General features: G+C 38.4%; 1 protein-coding gene across 2 annotated transcripts in view; it reads right to left on the bottom strand.

The window, feature by feature from the left end:
• Window positions 1-14,948, bottom strand: part of AHI1 (Abelson helper integration site 1) — a 98,993-nt gene that overhangs the window by 51,049 nt on the left and 32,996 nt on the right. For both annotated transcript variants that reach the window (XM_064447225.1, XM_064447226.1), the window contains exons 17-18: window positions 14,392-14,532; window positions 12,185-12,387 (exon numbers count right to left, since the gene is read on the bottom strand). In XM_064447225.1, the coding sequence (XP_064303295.1) occupies window positions 12,185-12,387; window positions 14,392-14,532 (344 nt within the window). The remainder of the gene's footprint in view (window positions 1-12,184; window positions 12,388-14,391; window positions 14,533-14,948) is intronic.

Raw genomic sequence — 14,948 nt, 5'->3', positions numbered from 1 at the left:
AAGCACCACGTCTACCCTTCTTTTAAATTCCTCCAGGGATGGAGACTCCACCACCTCCCTGGGCAGCCTGTTCCAATGCCTGACAACCCTTTCGGTGAAGAAGTTTTTCCTAATATCCAACCTAAACTTGCCCTGGCGCAGCTTGAGACCATTTCCTCTCGTCCTGTCACTTGTTACTAGGGAGAAGACACTGACCCCCACCTCGCTACAACCTCCTTTCAGGTAGTTGTGGAGAGCGATTAGGTCTCCTCTCAGCCTCCTCTTCTCCAGGCTAAACAACCCCAGCTCCCTCAGCCGCTCCTCATAAGACTTTTTCTCTAGACCCTTCACAAACTTCATTGCCCTTCTTTGGACATGCGATAGGTGTACTGCAAACACTTAAGAGACTAATCTATTCTGCTCTTAAAAAACTTCTAAACAGGAAAAGTGAAGACAGCTAAAATAAGGTATCATCCCGTTACACATAGGCAAAACCAAAACATACAAACATTGTTTGTCTGATGCTAGCTAGTGTTCCCCTCATCCTCCCTACAGACCTCTTACTCTGATTATCCAGATCAGGAACTCATCTAGAGGCCAGTACAGTTCCCTTGTAACTTGGCTGCTCCATCGTTTTTCCCCACAGAAGCCCAGAACTGACCAGGGCATACATATGAAAATTGAAGCTATAAGGTGCTTGATCCTACAGTTTAGATATAACCATTGCCTACAAATGAAATGTCTCATCACACAGTAATTATATATATTTAATTCCTTAGTTCTGCCAGAGTTCTGGGATTTCAATTACAGGCTTACCACAAAATGTTTTTTAAAAAAAACATTGTTAAGAAGAAATTAAGATTACTATAAATATTTGGAATACTAAGGTTCTTCCTTCTAGTCACAAGGAAAACCAAATTCTTTTCACAAGACACAAAACAGTTAAATACAGGCTTAGTTATACACAGGTTGTGTAAATTCACTCAGCCATCAAGCACTGAGAGTATGACTTTTCCTGGACTGGATAAAATTGGCATTTCAGCTTAAGAACATACCTCAGTATGCACTTTTTTGCAGAATTGGCCAACGCCATCGCCAATAACAGTAAAAAGTAGATTTGTCTTGCTTAGTAAGAGCCAAGTGGATGACTATGCAAACTGTGACCTCTTCTAGAGGCTGGTTATGATTCTTGCCATCAAAGAACACATGACGGGGTGGGGGGGAGGCAAATACAAACAACCTGACTGTAGTAGTTACATTTTAAAAATGTCTTTTTCTTTTTGTGTGTAAATGAAAAATGGATGTAACCTGTGTCGCATACAAAACAAACCCAAAGATACTTGTCCTACGATTTTCTTTCTCTTCCTACTAAGGAAAATAGACACCAGAAATTCTTCTGACTCACAGCTTATGAAATACATATGGAAACCTACTCCTCTGTACCTGCTGGCAGAAGACATTAGGACATAACTCTAAATACCATATACAGTTTCAGGTAATCATGTAACCACTCAGACATTTGAAACCTCCCCCCTCCCCCATCCCTTCCCAAATATTTGGTTAGACTCTAGGCTTTTCCCATCATACATAAAATCCTTTTCTGGTAGGTTTTTAAAATTTAGTTTTGTTTCCCCCACAGAAATGGTAGAAAAGAGATATTTCTGTGAAAGTTTCATTATAATTTCATTATCATTAACTGTAATGTATCCATAGAGAGAAAGGTAAAAAAAAAAACCCAACTGACCAATTTCCCCAGAATAAGCAGCACTTTTGGATGCAAAAGATATAACGTTATTTTCTATATCTTTTGTTTGAATGAAAAACAAATTCCTTTCCTCAGCTAACAAAAAATAAATCTGTGAAACTTTAAACCTCTAAGAATTTTTAAATAATCTTATATCCTCTTTAACTCTCAATTTACAGTATCTCAGTATTTGAGCCACAATCAACGTTCCTTTCTGCACCCATGTTGCAAAAAACTCTATCACAAACCCAATGATCATTAACAAAAGAAATTGTCAACAATGTTATTAAATTAATTGACTCAGTGCACATTGATGGTATTTTCTTCCATAAAAAGTTCTTAATAAAAGCTGCTTTCTCCACACCTTAGCAACAATCAGCCAGCTGGCACAAGGAGATATAATTTGCTGTCTTTTACCAGGATGAGTGAATCTAGCTTTCTCTGCTCTAAAATATGATTTGAATAAACATAGTATTACTCAGATGTCCCTGTTTACTTTGTTCAGCAGGGAGAAAACAGTGAGTAACTTTTCTTTAACACTGTACAAACATTTATGGTGAGAAAATGAAGATAGTAAAACTGGAAATAAAATTAAAGGATCGATCAGTAAAATCCACATACATTAAAAATGCATAACACCATCTTCACATCACAGAATCACAGGTTGGAAGGGACCTCAGGGATCATCTAGTTCAACCTTTCTGGGAAGAGCAGAGTCTAAACAAGATGGCCCAGCACCCTGTCCAGACAACTCTTGAAAGTGTCCAATGTGGCCGAGTCAACCACTTCCCTGGGGAGGTTATTCCAATGGGTGACTGTCCTCACTGTGAAAAACTTCCCTCTGGTGTCCAGTCGGAATCTCCCCAAGAGCAATTTGTGTCCATTCCCCTTTGTCCTCTCCACGTGACTCCTTGTAAAAAGGGAGTCTCCATCTTCTTTGTAACTACCCCTTAGTAATGGTACATGGTGATAAGATCCCCTCTGAGCCTCCTTTTCTCAAGGCTGAGCAAACCCAGCTCTCCCAGCCTATCCTCGTATGGCAGGCTTCCCAGTCCCTTGATCATCTTGGTGGCCCTTCTCTGGACCCCCTCCAGCCTGGCTACATCCTTTTTGTATAGAGGGGACCAGAACTGTACACAGTGCTCCAGCTGTGGCCTGACAAGCGCTGAGTAGAGTGGGATAGTGACTTCTTTCTCTCTGCTGGCAATGCCCTTTTTGATGCAACCTAGCATCCTGTTGGCCTTCTTGGCTGCAGCAGCACATTGTTCACTCATGTTGAGCTTCCTGTCCACCAGGACCCCCAGGTCCCTTTCCACAGAGCTGCTCTCCAGCCAGGTGGATCCCAGTCTGTGCTGCACTCCCGGATTATGTTTTCCCAGGTGCATGATCTTACACTTCTCCTTGTTGAACTTCATGAGGTTCTTGCCGGCCCACTCCTCTAGCCTATCCAGATCTTCCTGCAGAGCAGCTCTCCCTTCTGGAGTGTCTACTTCCCCACTCAGTTTGGTGTCATCTGCAAACTTCATCAGGCTACACTTGATCCCATTATCCAGATCACTTATAAAGATGTTGAGTAACATTGGGCCAAATATCGATCCCTGGGGGACTCCACTTGTGACAGGTTGCCAGTTTAAGAAAGAGCTATTTACCACCACCCTTTGGGTGTGGCCTGTCAGCCAGTTCCCCACCCACCCCACAGACCACTTGTCTAGGCCATAACACATCAATTTCTCCAGGAGAAGACTGTGGGGGACCATATCAAAGACCTTGGAGAAGTCCAGGTAAACAATGTCCACCACCCACCCCATGTCAACCAGGTGTCACTTTGTCATAGAAGGCCACCAGGTTTGTCAAGCACGATCTGCCCTTAGTGAAGGCATGTTGGTTTTTCCCAATCACGTGCTTCAATTTACTTGTGATGGCCCCCAGGATGTGTTCCATAACTTTCCCAGGGACTGAAGTAAGGCTGATGGGCCTATAGTTACCCGGATTCTCTCTCAAGCCGTTCTTGTAGATAGGGGTAACATTTGCCTTCCTCCAGTCCTCTGGGACATCCCCCGTTCTCCATGCCTTCTCAAATATTATGGAGAGCGGCCTTGTGATGATGTCAGCCAGCTCTCTCAACACCCTCAGGTGGATGGCGTCAGGGCCCATTGATTTGTGGGGGTCAAGCTCCTGTAGTAATTCATATACTAACTCTTCCTTCACCGATGGTGGGTCGGTGTTTGGTTCAATTTGCAATTTTGTTCCCAAAGCCTGGGACCCTACAGTGCTGGTAAAGACCGAGGTGAAGAAGGTGTTGAGGACCTCTGCCTTTTCTGCACCATTGCTGATTGATTCTCCTTTTCTGTTTAACAGTGGGCCTATGTTTTCCTTCTTTTTCTCCTTATGGTTGACATGTCTGAAGAACCCTTTCTTGTTATTTTTTATGTCTATAGCCAGTTTCAATTCAAATTGGGCTTTTGCTTTTCTGACTGCGTCTCTGCACTCTCTGGCTATGCCCTTGTAGTTCTCAGTGGATAACCCTCCACTCCATTTCTGGTGTGCTTCCCTTTTGGATTTGAATGGACCCAGGAGGTCATGGTAGAGCCATGGGGGCCTCTTGCTCCGCTTACTTCCCTTTCCTTTGTAGGGGATAAATAGGCTTTGTGCTTCCAATAGAGAGTTCTTGAAGAATTCCCAGCTCTCACTAGCTCCTTTGTATTCCATGGAAGCTTCCCATCGAATCCCTCCCAACTGAGCCCTGAGCACACTGACGTTTGCTCTTCTAAAATCATCTTATTTTACCCTCTAATATTATGATGGACATAGTTTTATGCTAAAAAATGAATGTAATTTATTTCTCATGTCTGACATACCTTTTATATAAAACTTAAGCCACTGAGAGAAATACAATGCTGGAAAGGGTCAGTAGTGCAACACAATCTTTTGTCACTGCTGACTGCAGCCTATTATTGCTACTTTAGACCTCTATTCAAATTAATGTCAGCAAATATTATGCAATAATTAAAGACAGACATCCTGTTCTTACAGCACAGGTGAAAGGCCATTGCTGTGTAAGTATTATTGCCCTCATACTTTAACTGAATTCATACAGGTCACTTACTTCACTTGAATAAAAACTTGAGAGTATGCACGTTTAAATTCCGAATTCACAGTAAAATTTGTAACAACTCCCTACGATAATAGGAATCTGTGTATCCAAGAAAAGATGCACACAATTCCTCATTAACTTTTATAATTAAAAGTATGAAGAAATAGTAGAGATAGTTTGAAATAGAAATACCTTACATCTACTGCCTAATGCTAAATAGAAGCTTGGAGAGATGAAAATGTCTTTAATATAACTAAACTGCATATTCAGGGAATTCAATAAATATTCCCATGACCAGATATTCGAAAGTACAGCCTTACCATAAAGAGCCATTTCAGAATCTTTATGCTCCATGTTAGCTACCACTCTAGCAGAATATATCAGAGTTTGGTACCACATCTTACTCTGGAGGAGGCTCAAGCTGCATTTCTTCCAAACTGGAAGGCATATTTATAATGCTCTACCTATTCCTAAGGTAACTACCCAGTCAATGACATTTATTTAATAAGTAAAGGCAACATATTTTACCTAATTGCGGTAAATCCATACAGACCAGTATGACAATAGAGTTTGTGAAACTACTCATGTCACATCTGTGCCAAAAGTTCCTTCATCTACAAAATACAGACAATAGTTTCCTTTCTTCTACATCCATTTTGACAGTGTTGGTTTAAAATTCATCTGGTGTTTGCTAGAAATGAGGAATGCCTAGAAAAAATTTCATACTAAGCAAAGAATATTCTAACATAGGAAAACATTACATATTTTAAGAATCTGATCTGCTTCGTAAGATTTTCACAGAAGAAAAAAAAACCAAACCACAGAAAACAAATGCTATTTGTTCAACTGTTTCTAACACAGGCAACATAATTAAAAGTGGCAAATTGAATGAATTGACAAGGAAAACTAATTACCATTTGCAAAACCTTATTTTAGAGCAAACAATTTTCTAAAGACATGCAAAGTAAAATTCTGGCAAAACTTTCACATGCTATTGAGTATTTTACCTATCTAAAGCTTCTAGTAATACTTCAGTAATTTCATATCAAGTCACTTCATTCAATCACAATGATTCAACTGGCAAATGTAAAAAAGGTTCATAAGAAAATGTTGTATCCAGTAAATGAAATGCACAGGGTTATAGGACTTCAGATCCAAAAGTTGTTCCACTATGTCTTATAAAACACATCCTTTAAGTCTGCCCCTGGGAGTAGCTATGTTTAAAGTAGTATTCCAACAGAATTTCCTAGAGTAAGAAAAGCATTTCCTAGCATTCTGAAGAGGAATACTGGAAGATGAATAGGGAAAAGTATACAGCACTATTCAAAAGCACCTCTTTAAGTTTAAAGCCCCACTCCAGTGGAATGTATTGCATAGGTCATCAGAAAAATGACTGCCTATGTTAAAGGACCATGTTCTCCACTAATAGGATTATTAATAAACTAAAACCCAAACCTATCATGCAGTGGGCCATATGGATCTGACTTGAAATTGCTATATGAGCAAAACTGGAAGAGAAGTAACCTTAATATACTTTTTAAAATTCAACTTAACTTTAATGGATTTTCAAAATTATTCACTAATCTGATGTAATGAAAGGAATATTAATAACTATTGTGGAGAATTACCACACAATGCAATCATTAATAAGATGCTAATGCCACACACTTGTCAGTATAACTTTTATATATACTGTATATATTGCCATAACATAATTATGCTGGGTTAGATCAGAGATCCATCCTCACATTTTTCAACAGTAAACTGTAGCAGATAAGGTGCATAAGTTTAGAGCAATTTTTCTCCTATGGGCCCTTCCATTTTCATCACTCAACAGTTTCTGAACTTTGTAAGCATCAGCTGGCAGTAACACTGGTTCATTGGGCCAATAGCTTTTGCTGAATCTCTCCTTCACAAATTTGCCCAAAATCTCTGTGACCTCATGTACACTTCTGGCCTTCACACCATTCTGTGTATGTAACTTCAGTGCACATCCCCACTTCAGATGTGAGAAACAATTTTTTTCCCCAATAGTGATTATGATTTCCTATATTTCTGTCACAGCTTTCCTCTCACCCATCTCTACCTGCACAACCTGCAAAGTTGTGCAAAGTCAATTTTATCTCATTACATGCAAGGTCTTTTGGCATTTGCATTACTCTTGTTTGAACTTCTCATTTTACTGTAGTCTTTTTCAGAAGTGGTGTCCAGAACTAATTAGTGTTGAATATACAGGCTCATCCTGAATTTCCTAAGTAAAAAACACACAAGCAACCTCCTCATATGAATTTTGGAATGGATCTTACTTATGGTTTCCTAAAAACCATTCAGCTACAGTTTTGTTTTTAATGAGAAATAATATTAACTGCTCCCCCCCAAGCTGTGGCATACACAGTAAAAAAAAATAATTGGCTTCCTATTCATTTGCAAGTTTTCTTTGGGAAAAATTTAAGAGAAACATAAGACAATTCTGTGAACTGACTCAGTGAAAAACAGGCTTTAAAAATACTGCAAATTTCTTATACATGATAGATAAGATTACAGAATATCAGTACCTCCTCCATCAGTTTATAGATAAAAATTTTCACGATCCAGTGAAAAAGATATTTCAGCCTGCAGAGACATTGCAGCATCATCTTGTACTTGGCCAAAAACATCCACAGAATTAACAATGTATTAACAAGAGTCCTCAGTACTTAATATATTATGGCCTCTGGTTTTCCACCTTCAGGTAGAACCTGTAGTAAGTTACTACAGGTCTCTTTTTCCTCCCAATCTGCACTAAAACTCAGAAGCCAAGCATGGTATTTCAGAACCTACCAAAACCAAGATGACCTGGAGGACAGATTCTTACAAGACTGACAATAGTAGCATAAAAACCACACACCACTTTGCCATCCAGCTCTGCCTCTAGGTCTTCCTTGCTGACAAAGGGACAAGTTTCCAGCCTCTTCCACTTGATGGCTTAGATAGTATCAGTACCATGTTTATGTGTTCACTACAACAGTTGCTTTTTTTTTCCTGAAAAGCAGTGGCTTTAAATTCTGTTTTGTTTTCACACAACAACATATATTTTGCATCTCAACTAAATTCTAAAAAGAGACCATCTGGAATGACTACACAGTATAGTATTTGATGGAGACTATATCAAAGCATCATAAGACCATACTTTATAGTCATATAGCTTAATGATGAAAGTTCAGTACATTTGATGCAATCCAAGGTATAAGCCTCTGGATTCTCTTATAGTACCTACTCCCTTAATGTATTCTGGCATAGTAATAAATATACTCAAAGGACAAAAAAAAGAAAAAAATCAAAAAGATAAATGGTTGAAGTAGTTCTGTATATAGGGAAGAATACATTTCCAGTCTACTTGTTTAATATTGCACTTAAAACCCACTGAGTATCAGAATTTTGGTTACCACTTTGATAGCCTTTTAATAACATTCTTCAGAAATACAGCAGAAAGTAAAGACTGGAAAAGCCAAATATACTTTTAATTAATTTAGAAGTATTCACATATTTAGAAATGAGGTAGCCAACATACAACTGATTCCAGGACTAGTAATACAGAGTATATAGATATGCTGTCCTTCAGCACTACAAAGGTTTTTTTTCTCCTTCAGATTATAGCATGAAAGTTTTGACATCTGAAAAATCACAATTTCAGAGCTAGGATATTATACTTTTAAAAGAAGCCCTTCTCCCCATATCTTCATAACATATATCACTCCCTTGTTATGCAAAACTATAAGCAGGTATTTTGATTGCTAGATGGAAGTGAAATTTTAAATACATAAATAGTAACAATGAATGAAAAGCACTTATGAGTCCTTTCAATGACAGAGATGGGTCAAAAACTTCTGTGAATAGAAACATACATTAGCATTAGTTCCTTGAGGCAGAAATAAATAATAATTGCTGCCAAGATTCACTATATGGTAACTTCTCTATGTGGTAAAGAAGCTAATTCTGCATTCTGGTTTCATAAAGAAATTCATATTTACCTTTTGTAAGAAAATGTCCTAGTTTTTGTGAATTACTAAAGCTTTAGCCCAGTATTCAACTCTTGGTTCTAATTATGCATTTTCTGGGCTAACAAGAATGGTAATGTTGCAGAGGAGGAGAAAAAAAAGAAATCTTCCTCTATCAGTCATTAAAGTTCCTGTTTGTGTAGCAAAGAACAAAAAAGAAAAAGAAAAAAATGGTTCTAAAGGGACCTGGAAAGAGGCACTGGTCACAACACAAAAAACCCCAATCTCATATAGGATCAGAATATTCTCTATTTTTATCTAGCTCAAACCAAATTTTAAAGGTATTCACATTACATTTTCAAATCATATATTTAAGTTCTAGACCTCCAAACTTTACACTTACAAGTTAATTTTATATCCATGACCATAAAACGTGACCCCAGGAATGACCTCAGGCCAGGTTTAATGTCTACAAGGTATGCTGCCAACATGCCTGTCCCAACATAGTAATCCCTACATGTCTGTGACAAGGCACTGGCATGTAAATGTGACCAAAAGACCAGTAAAAAGCCTACATAGTTTCCAGTTCCCTTTTATTTTTCCTGTCAGACAAATACATACAAGATAACACCTGCGTTCTCATTTGGATTTTCATATTCCATCCCTATCACAGGGCAGCCACCCTACATGTGCCTTAATAAAGACTCCTTTATCTGTTTCGTTTGTCTATACCCAGACATATTAGCACATTCTCACATATGTGGCTGAGTGGCAACTTTTATGAGCCCTACTTTGACAAACGCTTTAGCAAAGCATTTATGTGAGTACACATTCTAACAAGCCTTCCAGCAAAGCCTACGCTTACACATACATCATTTTTCACATGAAAAAGGGAGTTGTGCACACCTAAATGCATACACATCTGAAAATGTATTTCCCAATTACAAATAGTAGACATTTCAAGTTTTACTGTTGATATAAATAATCCAGGGCTGTCCAGAATCTCTGATAATGCAGGCAGGCAATACTGCACTCACATTAAAGAAATTATCATATCCCTGCTTGAAAAGGAGGTATCACAGGCCCCTGAGCCTCATGGTGGATTGCTGAAGAGATGAGTATCAAGAGCCCTTTCAATGGAAAGAAATCTCCTCCCAATACCTCAGTTGTTCATAAAGCCCTGCAAGAAAGTGCTCTCAGTTTTTACCATCATCAGTGCTTGGTGACAGACACCAGACTGGATGCGGACTCTTTCAACCGCCATCCTGAACTGTTTGGAAACCCACACAGTGAGAAGTCTCAGATGACCTTCTCTGACCTCTCCCATATATATGGTCCATGGGTTTGGAGGATGCTGTCCAAAGCCTTGATCATAACTGCTCACAGTGGGCTTACTCACCCCAAACTAGTCATTGACTAATGAGATTCCAGGGTTACGAAACTCCAGTAGCTGAAAGTTATCCCATCAAACACAGTTGTAAGCATATCTATTTCACCTAGCTACATGGTTCCATGGAAGCAGTATGTGGTTCTGCTAAAACAGATCTGCCTCCCACAGCCCAGAATCCCTTGCTAATCAGGGACTAAACAGTTGCAATGATAAAGACTCCCAGAAATTCATTATCCCTGTCTTCTTCCTCAGATAACAAGATATCCAGAAGAGTAAAAATAATTACTTCTGGAATGTCTTCCCAGACGCAAGATCACATGCTCCATTCTCTCCATATTGTGCCTCTGACTGATAAATAACTTGAAGGCACGAGGGCTCACCTGCAGATGAGCAGGAACAAAATAACCAGAAAACAGAAACAAGACTTGCTTCCTTGTGTGAAGCCACACGTAATCGTAGCAGCAACATGCTACCATTATCCATGTGAACTACAGTGTGGTATAGCTTTCTTCCAGACAAGTTTCAAAGCACAGGCCTAATGGGGATGGTCCAGGCCAGGGAACCAGTCTAGATCTAATCCAAAACAAAACCCCTAAAGCATGGTGAGAGTAGCTACAGCATCCTCAGTAACAACTGCTTTCACCTATTCATCTGCTTCTTTTGTGCTTCACTACTTATTAATGCAGAAAAAGCCTAAAACTACATTAAAAAAAAAAATATCTATATGCACTCAAAAGTACTAAGACAAAAAATAAGTGCAAACAGTAATGTATGCAAACTGCACAGCACTATTCAGGAATATTCTGCATTCTTTTTGCATGCAGAATTGTCTTAGGTTGGGGAATTTAACTTAATTAAATTTATTGCCAGTTACAAAAGCTTTAATTACTGATTCAGGTATTGAGAAACAAGACGAACAGTCAAACACACACCCAAAGAGAACACTTTTCCTCCCTCTTTTTTGTCTTATCTTTGCTTCAGGCACCTCTCTCTCCTCCTTCTTAGTCCCCAGTCTCCTTGCTTTTGCCATCATGTTACACTCAATTCCTTTGGTAAGGTGATGGGTGGTGCAGCAGAGTGGAGTTAGTGCATAGTGGCTTGATCTTTTTGCCTCTCCTTGTTTCTTATTCATTTCAACTGCTTTAGTGCGATCCTCCACCAGCTGAAATCCGCTCGGAGAGTGCACCTGTCCAGCATGGATTCCTCCATAGGTTGCAGTCTCTTCAGAGGTGTACCTCCTCCTGTGTTTTCTTTTGGTGTCCTCACACATCTGGATTTCCCTCCATACCTACTCCATTATCTCCCCCTGTATCTCCATCTGTGCACTGTTTTGCATCTCCTGCATCACCTTTGTGCCTCCTTCTGTGGCTCCTCATATCCCTCCTCCTGTATCTCCACTTGTGCCTCCTGACGTATTTTTCTTTGTGTTTCCTCCTCCACTCTGGTGCCTCCTGTCCCTAGTAGCTAACACCCTTTATTAAATATGTTTCACAGAGGTACCATATGCTCTTCTGTTTGATTCCAATTTCAATTGTGCAGTGGGTCTGTATTGTCCCTTTGTGGAGCTGGCTGGAAACAGCTGTGCTCAGCACAGGGCAGTCCATGATCTCCTCCCACACAGGTCTGCTGGGCAGCACCCCCACTACAAAACCCCTGCCATTTATATCACACACAGTTCTAAAGGTGAATAGAAAAAAAAAAGAATTTTCTAAAGCTCAGCCATAATGACCTATGGAGTAAATCACATGAATGGCAATGGGCATCAACAGAAAACACCCCTTGTAATCAGTACTTTTAAAATGAAAATAACTTAGGTTTATGCAATTAATCTCTTGTACACAGCTACTTACAGGTGTATTAATATCAGCAAGAGATGATCCATTTCTGAAGAACAGACCCCAAGACTACATATATATGTTTTGTTACATATACCAGTCCCAGAATATGAACTTTAGCTGAGAAGACGATATACTTCTGGAAATTAATTAAATTTGACTTACCATAACAGAATCAAGTTTTTGTTTCACCTTCTGCGTTCTCATTGATGCTCTTGCAACACTGACAAACTGATCTGCTGGAGACATCACTGAACTTTTTTGTACAGGAATTTCAGAAGAACTGCTAAAGAACTGTGGCCCTCTTGGCGCAGCTGTGGTAAGTGATGAACTGACATCTTTTATGAGCTCAGCTTCCTGTTGTGCAACTGTAGAAATAACCAATATTAATATATCAGGTAAAACCTTACACTGCCATAAGGAAAAAAAAAAAAAAAAAAAAAAAAAAGAGAACATCACTGTCATTTTGCCAGCCATGTCTTCAGTGAAACACCATCAGAATCTGTACTAATAGAATTACAGGGAAAACCTGAAAATGACATGAAATTTTCCCCATGCTACCCCACTTCTCCCAACTCTTCCTGATCACAATGTCTCCCTTGTCATCTGTGTTCAGTAACCATTCACACAGAACTGATATTTTTGTATTGTTTATAAACAATAGTGATCTCCATGCAGAAATATTAAGGGGTGGGGGGGAAGAGAAAGGAATGTTTTCAAAGGCAAGAAAGTTATATAGCTTGCACTGAATTCAAGTCAGCTATTTTACTAGGTAAATTTCACATTTATTTACAGCCTAGTTCAAGTGAGCTTATTATACTTGAGTTAAATTTCAGAAGTTGCTAGACATATATACAGGCACAGGAGGCATTCTTAGGAGGTAGTCTACTCTAGAATACGATATTTTTCATGAAAGTTGTGCTCACTGTCATTTAAACAAATTGTTTGACTTTTGTGATGTTTTGTACTATGGCCTCAAGCCAACAAAGGTTAAAAGAATTATTCATGAGAGTTTTGTTCAGGATATCATAAAACTGTTGGTGTATGTAAAATGCACACTGTTGGAGTCTTAAAAACTGTGTCAGTGACTAAAATTAGTATTACTGTATGATTAACTCTTTCAACACTAAGGCAGTAAGACTATCTCCTGAAAGCCAAGTGTGTGCTTTTAACCAAAAAAGGAACAAAGTTAGTAACAGACAACATAGAAAAGACCACAACTATGCAAAATCTTACGGTCAGCAGTGACTTAGTTAAGCAGTGAGATGATACAAATAACTACCAGTGTGATATCTGTGTGATCTCTACATATATATATACACACACACACATACATATATATAAATCTACCCTATTAGCCTTTTAAAGGTTCACTGTTTGCTGAACAGTCAAAACATTTTAAAGAAATCCTTCACCCGAAAAATTTTCCATTGCTCTCTAGAATGCAGGTTATCTTACTGGGTTGAAGTCTAGCACTGAATATTGATTGTGAAGTCATTCCACTTTATTTTCCTGTAAAAGTCAACCAGTTCAACAGACAAATAACCTAAACTGTGAGATTTGATATGAGTAATCTTGTTAGTACATGTTGTTTAAAAAGCAAATAAAGACAGGATTAGCTTTATAAATTTGCGTTCACTGCAAACATAATTTAAACAAAAATCTGTTACAGATATGCAAAAATTTATTGCAGAATTCATATCAACATTACCTACTGTCTAGATCCAACATGACATCTGAAACTATGCCCTTAATTGAAACAATGACACTGCTAAAGCTAACCACAAACACAACATCAGAAAAGCCTGCAAAGGACAGTCCAAATTTTATTTTGTATATCAAAAATTCAAAGCTAGCATTTAATCACTTTGTCTTTAATATAACATGGGGAATAAACATGTCTCATAATCACACCACAGCCAAAACACCGTTTATTAAAACAACCTATACACTGTCATTAATTAATTTCTATACAGCCCCTTAACATTACTTTGTAACATAGCCAGCACAAAACAGTGAGATTTCTGTTAAGCTAGTCATTAATTTTCAGAACAGTAGTACTTTCTTGATCCATAATCCACCTTGATACTGAAAAGGGGCTTTTAAATATTTACATGATGTTGCCTATATATGATAAAGTGCTGTAAGTATCACACAAGATGACATGCAATAACACATCTAAACTTGGGGTTGCAAGGGACCTCTGGTGATGAAGGCAGGGTCACATTCAGTTGGGTTTTCATGTCTCCCAGGGTAAAGATACGTATTATCATTGAATGACCCTTTTCCCTTCAAAAGAAGGACAAATACTAGCAAACGACTTCTGAAAATAAATTATTTACAGGTGTGTATAAAGAAAATTTGTATTGTACCTTTATAATCATAGACATATACAAGTATTGGGTGGTTTTGACCAAAGGCACAAAATGACACCATGTGTTCATGTGGATGAAAGGCAACATCACGAAGTGGAGATGTGAAGGGGAGTTCAGAATATATGGCCACCTGATCTCCTACAGAAGTGAAAAAAGTTTATTAACACTATGGAAACATATTCGATACAGCAAAATAACAATTGGTTAAAGCTTGCATTACTACATTACAGTGATTGCCATTGTAAATAAATATTCTTCAATCCATTTCCTTATTGAAAAGTAGTATTTGGCACAAGACACGAAATACTGCATGCTTTTAAATTATTGACTAAGTCAGAAAAGTTAGTGCTGTTGCAACAGCTGCAGGAAATCCCACAGGATGCATCAGGTTAGCTGACTTCTCTTGTTCTGATAAGCGAGTTCTGGAAAGGTGGTGTTCCACAGTATTTGTTTGTGCTTGCGTTTAGCCAGAGATAGCTATCTTAGTTGTGGATTTCAATTACATAATACTGAGAATAGGAATGAAAGTTGAGAACAAAATTATTTAAAAAATA

This window comes from Phalacrocorax carbo, chromosome 3 (genome assembly GCF_963921805.1).
Source record: "Phalacrocorax carbo chromosome 3, bPhaCar2.1, whole genome shotgun sequence".
Lineage (NCBI taxonomy): Eukaryota > Metazoa > Chordata > Aves > Suliformes > Phalacrocoracidae > Phalacrocorax > Phalacrocorax carbo.
This window is presented reverse-complemented; position numbering and strand designations above follow the sequence as displayed.